General features: G+C 41.7%; 1 protein-coding gene across 2 annotated transcripts in view; it reads left to right on the plus strand.

The window, feature by feature from the left end:
• LOC110532217 (tumor necrosis factor receptor superfamily member 25) overlaps positions 1-6805 on the plus strand; it is a 17785-nt gene extending 10980 nt beyond the window's left edge. For both annotated transcript variants that reach the window (XM_021615923.3, XM_021615922.3), the window contains exons 8-9: positions 420-528; positions 3060-6805. In XM_021615923.3, the coding sequence (XP_021471598.1) occupies positions 420-528; positions 3060-3424 (474 nt within the window). In that variant the 3' untranslated portion in view covers positions 3425-6805. The remainder of the gene's footprint in view (positions 1-419; positions 529-3059) is intronic.
• Positions 6806-7281: the final 476 nt, after the last annotated feature.

A 7281-nucleotide genomic window follows, 5' to 3' on the forward strand; every position in this document is an offset into this window, starting at 1 on the left:
GATCAGTGATAGTGTGGGAAAGGAAGCAAGTGAGAAGCTATAAAGAACATGAGAAAAATACATTTTTATTTATCTGTAGACCAATCCTGACTAGCACGTGCATTACGCGCACTATTAGCACGTGCACTACATTACGGGAAAAAAAAGTAAGAAACAATTGATGGACTCACTACTGTAAGTTACTCTGGATACAATGTTTACATCAATAGGTCTTTTTTTTCTTCCAATAATTTGTCTTTATCCTCTTTAATTACAAAGTCAGTGATTTTAAAGCTGTAAGGACTTATCTAGTTTAGAAAATGACCTGTATCTATTTTGATATGTTACCATACATATACTGTATGTGCGTATGGAAGCTTTTCTGCACTGCTTAGCCAGACAGATGCTAACGACTTGTCTGTCTGCCTGTCCCTTCCAAGACACTGAATATTACTCAAGGGATTCCCATGACGACATTCTCTCACAGTGCTGCCAAGACGGAGTATCGCACCCTTGTCACACCCCTGTTGCCAGGCAGAGAGCCCAGAAGTAAGTCTTTATTGTAGTTTGTTGCTTTCAGCTTCTCTAGCAAGCTACAGTAGTACTACTTAAGGTTGTGTTCAGGAGCTTGGATTTATAATAAATGTATATGACATATTGTAATAACGTTAATGTTTCAAAAATCTGAAGCAAAAGTCCCTGTACTCTTAAGATAAAATAGGACTGACATCCCACCAAGCACATTTCTGAGTAGTGTGTACAGCCTTACTACCTTTCCTGTTCCTGGTGTGGGCAGTATCTCTGTTGTGGTTTGTTGTGTTTCTCAGAATCAAAACAACCGCCTTTCCTTTAACACCTCAGCGTGTCAGCGTAAAAGTTATCTCTGGTCAGCCACGTGGTGGTGGCATGCATGTGTAGGTGGAAACTGGGAAACTTTGATGATATGAATCAGAAATAAGCTGAGCTTCAGAGAAAATGGCAAATCAGATACCAAGAAGTAGCCAGATGCTTGACCTTTAACATTTGCGCGTGTTGCCTTATCCATCTTACAAATTACACTCTGATTCCAACATCCAGTCCACTGAAAATATGCACCTGATAAGCGTGACATTAGTGAGCGTAGTTTTAGCACTGTGAGAGTAAGGGTTTGTCCCCAGTCTTTCCACCCGGTTCTAACCTCAAATGTTAGGTTTACTTGTTGATATTTCAGTCAAAACCCCATGTTTACGTCTCTTTATGATGAAACAGTATGCCCACGTTTAGTTTACGTGAAGATTGCTCACGGTTGTCAACATCAGAATTCCCCTGTGGTGTCGTTGTAAGGTTATGGAGCATTTGTGTAGCTCAGGTTGCGTGTCATTCCCATCCAGACTGAGGCTTCCTCCACAAAAACAAATGAATTGAACTGGGATTTTGCATAGTGTGCAAATACCTTTATTTCTAGCAAGCATTTTGTTATTTAAACTATTAGCATCACACTTACCAGGTCTCATAATTTACACAGACAAGACAGAGATATGGTCATGTTGTTAGAAAAAACAAACATTTATCACTCCTAAAAACACATCCTCACAGTGTTTTCTCTCATCCCAAAAAATGATCTGATACCAGTTTTGGTGGAATCTCGCCCACACTCTCTAATACTTATAGTGCCTATAGAAAGTGTACACCTCCCTTGGATTTCTTCACATTTTATTATGTTACAAAGTGGGATTCAAATGGATGTGTCATTTTTTTTGTCCACGATCTACTCAATAGTAGCTGAATCTGTGCTTGAAATGCAATACTTGACTGAGGGACCTTACAGATGTTGTATGTATAGGGGACAGAGGAAAGAGTAGTCATTCAATCATTTCAACCCCTATTATTTCCCTCGGAGTCCATATAACGTATTGTGATTTGTGAAGGCTAATGTTACCTCTGAACTCATTTAGGCTTGCCTAAAGCCTCTTAAATGTAATGGTAAAAATGTAGCTTTCCATCTAAATAGACATACCCAAAAGTAACTGATTTTAATAAGCAGTTATGTCAAAAGGACATGCGTGAACTTGGTATCATTAGAAAGAAAACACCTGGGAGATAAGGAAATGGTCAGAACACAGGTCACACAAGATTAAGCACTCACAAAGTAACTGTTTTTTTCTTACCTTGTAAGTTGTTTGATGTTTAGTGAAAACGACTCTCTGGGCTGTGAAGCGACAATAGTAGGTCACAGGCTGACAAATAACATATCCCTATCGTCTGTGAGTCTTCTCTTTCAACACATATCAACGTTGTTCAAGATTTGTATAGTTTTGGCTTCTTGAGTCGCAGCCATCTTGAAATGGGCTCGTGGGTATGACATATGACCTGCCCTTTTATGGCGATATGCTCATATATGGTACTAAATCGCACCAAAGATTGTATGGTATGGGCCTCCCAAGTGGTGCAGTGGTCTAAGGAACTGCATCGCAGTGCTAGCTGTGCCACTAGAGATCCTGGTTCGGTCCAGGCTCTGTCGCAGCCGGCCACGACCGGGAGACCCATGGGGCGGCGCACAATTGGCCCAGCGTCGTCCGGGCTAGGGGAGGGTTTGGCTGAAAGGGATGTTCTTGTCCCATCGCGCAATAGCGACTCCTGTGGCGGGCCGGGCGCAGTGCACACTGACACGGTCGCCAGGTGTACGGTGTTTTCTCCAACACATTGGTGTTGGTGCATTGTGTCAAGAAGCAGTGCGGCTTGGCTGGGTTGTGTTTTGGAAGATCCCCAGCTGTATTCATGGATAGGGGTTACCGTTCTCATTTTAGACGACATTGAATAAAACGTTTTTGAAGACCCTATATTTAAGGGGGTGAATACTTATACAACGACTATATTTTAGTTATTTAATTTTCATTAATTAGTAAAAATGTGTAGAATTGTATTTTTCAAGAATCTCTCTCGCCTATAACAGTACCTTTCGGATTGCCTCCCTCTCCTTTTTCTCTGTTCCTCATATACCCTGCTGATACCAGTTTTGATTGAATATTCACCACACCACCTTGCTCACCTGAACACTACAAGAATTTCTTTCTTCCCCACCTTTCCCCTCTCTTCATCAGTCCCTCGACAGGAGACCCAGGAGGAGCGCTGGCCCGCCAAGGTGTTGTACGCCATCATCAAGGAGGTGCCTCTGCGGCGCTGGAAGGAGTTCCTGCGCCTGCTCTCTGTGCCCGACCGACATCTGGAGCGTGTGGATCTGGAGCCGGGCCTAGGCTCCATGGAACGGCAGTACCAGATGCTGCGGCTGTGGAGCCAGGGCCCGGCTGCAGGCCTGGAGGATGTCTACTCTGCTCTGCTCTACATGGACCTGGCCAGCTGTGCCCACCAGCTGCAGGACAGCCTGGAGCAGCTGCAAGCGCTCCAGTTGATAGCCCCAACCAATGACATCCCTGCAGAGAACCACAGAGTCTGTAGGCTTACTTAGCCCGTGTCACATCACCCCAGCACCACCACATAGGATTGTGGAGGCTGCTGGGACATCACTTATGACTTCACCACAGAATAAGATCATACCCAGATGTGAATATGACATCATGACAGCATCATAAGACCATGAAGGCTGTTCTTTTCTTCTTCTTTTGAAATAGATTTGAGTCTTTTTACATTTTATTTACAGTAATTCACGAATGAGAATGAGAGACTGATGGAGAGAGCGAATTAGACATAGATCAAACCCCCACCACCAAGGACCTGTGACATCAGGAGTCGGCAGTTCTACCACTACTCTATTCACGGTGCTAGAAGCGTCCCTCACCCACCGAACTGTAAATATGATGTCACCACCTGGACTGTAGTCTTCCTGTTCAAGTCCCACTTCAGAGACTGGTTACCTGCAGGGTTTGGCAGGTTACTTTCTAAATGTAATCTGTTACAGTTACTAGTTACCTGTCCAAAGTTGTAATAATTAACGTAACTTTTAGATTACCCAAACTCAGTAATGTTATCTGATTGCTTTCCGTTACATTTGGATTACTTTCCCCTTAAAAGGCATTGGAAGAAGACAAAAAGGATCCATCAAATGCATTTGGTGTGTCATCATAGTGGTCTCGGACTTGTGGCAGACTTGCTCAGGTTGAACAAAATGAATCCCGACCCTTACACATTCATTACTATGGGACAGTTGGAGATATTGACACAATGTTGCAAATGTCGGCGAGACAGACAGTAAGGTTTATACAAATCTCCTCTGTTGAAAACTAAATGTTAGTCTAAAAGAAATTTGAGATAATGTCTAGATGCTTTTTAAGTTTAACTTCCCTGCCTGGGCTGATGAGACAGTAGATTGCGCAGTCAGATGGAACAGAGTAAATAGGCATTTTAACATCATAGATTTAGCCGGTGGTAACTTGTGGAATAGACACCGGATGGAATGCGCTTTTAACCAATCAGCATTCAGGATTAGACCTACCTGTTGTATAAAGGGAAATAATGCATGCTCTAGAATGCCAATCAGAAATTAGTGTTCAACAATGGTATAAATTGAATTAATACTAAGTACACATAGGTCAGACCTATACACAGAATTAGTGATTAGAATACTAATCTCGATGGATATACAGTCATTGGATCAGAGCCATAGAATTAAACATCACATTTATTTGCCTAAGTCAGTTAAGAACAATTTCTTATTTTCAATGACGGCCTAGGAACAGTGGGTTAACTGCCTTGTTCAGGGCCAGAACGACAGATTTGTACCTTGTCAGCTCGGGGATTAGATCTTAAGATCTCGGGGATAACCTTTCGGTTATAAATCCAATGGTCTTACCACTAGGCTACCTGCCGCCCCAAATAATGACATCATAGCAGCATCACAAGACCAATCAAGAGGACCATTGCAATCCCCCCAAAAACTGTGAATCAAGCAGTGGAACAATTTAGTATCTTATAGAAATGGGATTGTTTGGGGTGATAATGTGTCAGCTATTATGTAACCTTGGTGAAGACTGTATCAGAGGAGGATCGTTGTAATTTTTTTATTTTTTATTTCACCTTTATTTAACCAGGTAGGCTAGTTGAGAACAAGTTCTCATTTACAACTGCGACCTGGCCAAGATAAAGCATAGCAGTGTGAACAGACAACAACACAGAGTTACACATGGAGTAAACAATTAACAAGTCAATAACAGAGTAGAAAAAAAGGAGAGTCTATATACATTGTGTGCAAAAGGCATGAGGAGGTAGGCGAATAATTACAATTTTGCAGATTAACACTGGGGTGATAAATGATTAGAGGGTCATGTACAGGTAGAGATATTGGTGTGCAAAAGAGCAGAAAAGTAAATAAATAAAAACAGTATGGGGATGAGGTAGGTAAAAATGGGTGGGCTATTTACCGATAGACTATGTACAGCTGCAGCGATCGGTTAGCTGCTCAGATAGCAGATGTTTGAAGTTGGTGAGGGAGATAAAAGTCTCCAACTTCAGCGATTTTTGCAATTCGTTCCAGTCACAGGCAGCAGAGAACTGGAACGAAAGACGGCCAAATGAGGTGTTGACTTTAGGGATGATCAGTGAGATACACCTGCTGGAGCGCATGTTACGGGTGGGTGTTGCCATCGTGACCAGTGAACTGAGATAAGGCGGAGCTTTACCTAGCATGGACTTGTAGATGACCTGGAGCCAGTGGGTCTGGCGACGAATATGTAGTGGTATAAGGTGCTTTAGTAACAAAACAGATGGCACTGTGATAAACTGCATCCAGTTTGCTGAGTAGAGTGTTGGAAGCAATTTTGTAGATGACATCGCCGAAGTCGAGGATCGGTAGTCGAGGATCGGTAGGATAGTCAGTTTTACTAGGGTAAGTTTGGCGGCAGTGAGTCGGAAGCAGGAGCAGGTGAAACGTTTTAATAAAACAACACTGAGAACACGCCGCTAACATAAGGCAGCATGCCGACAAGCACACTATCCCTTTTCTGTTTATATACCGTATATATATTTGATTTGAGAATTTATATGTTATCAGTAATGTTCTGGTATTTTTTTTAAATGTGTTTACCCATTTCTGGTGATAAGTATGTTAATTGTCAGAGAAAGGTTTGTACTGCATATTGCTACATAGAGTAATAAAAGTGAATATTTTTTAAACAATTCCAAACCCTGTAGGGCATGATATTTTACTTTATTTGTATTATTCTCAATTACAGCAGACATTTGATTAAAGCTAGAGTCCTTAATTGAAACAATAACGAAGTGTTTTGGTAAAAAGCTGAGAGATGGGCCTGGAGAAATATAACCACTCTCAGATTCATCGGGAAAGATACCTAGTTCTTTGCACAACTGAATGCAAATGAATTTTCAGTGCGGTGTGGGGGCTGCCTTAATCAATGTCATCGGGAGCAGTTGTTTTTGGGAGTTACCTGCCTTGCTCAAGGGCAAAACGGCAGATTTTTACACCTTGCCGGCTCAGGGATTTGAACCAGCGACCTTCCGGTTACTATCCCGCTCTTAACCGCTAGGCTACGGATGCAAGGACTGACCATCAATGATATCAGAATTATACTTTTAACCATGTTTAGAGGCTATAGTGTTTGTTTACATTTACATTGTTTACAAACATGGGAGTAAAACAAGTTTATATTTCCGTTTCTGATGGGGTACACCAGTTGAACTAAACTCATGAGGCATAAGTTACATTGTTCAAGAATCAATGGGTATATATCATAAATTTATAAGTCCATTATGGATGTAGCAACTAAGGATTCTAGCTTTAAATATATGTACAGCACTATGGTACTCAAGGTAAAATAATTATATGCTTAATTGCTGTATGCATCACTAATAAACTGAAGTTGAATTACAAATGTAACTGACCATACAGTGCTGTTTCATTGTAGCCACAAGATGGGAGTATTTGCCCAAACTGCAAAGATGTATATATACTACTGCTGAAGAATAACTGAATCACACAGAAGAACTGTCATGCATTCTGTCATGACTTGTAGACCTATTGTCTCTTGTTTTGAATCAGAAAGGGTAGAAAACCTTAGCAAGGATAGAAATTGAACATCTTTGTCCCCTTTGGTGCCAACATGCAAGCGTCATTGCATCAGGCATGTTTTTTACACTTATGACGTAATCTGGTCCACATAATGTCAAATGAACATGAATAGCAGGAGTTCTTAAGTAAGTGGTTCATCACAGAGGCAGTCAGTCGGTCTGTCACTTCAGCCAGGACGCCCGCTCAGACATCGTGAGGCCAAGTCAGTTACAGAGCCTAAAGGAATCAATAATCAACAAAGAAAATGCAGGGGCCTCCATTGGTTTCTATGTAACGCCGTGGGC

This window comes from Oncorhynchus mykiss, chromosome 9 (assembly GCF_057628025.1).
Source record: "Oncorhynchus mykiss isolate SJ-2025 chromosome 9, ASM5762802v1, whole genome shotgun sequence".
Classification (NCBI taxonomy): Eukaryota; Metazoa; Chordata; class Actinopteri; order Salmoniformes; family Salmonidae; genus Oncorhynchus; species Oncorhynchus mykiss.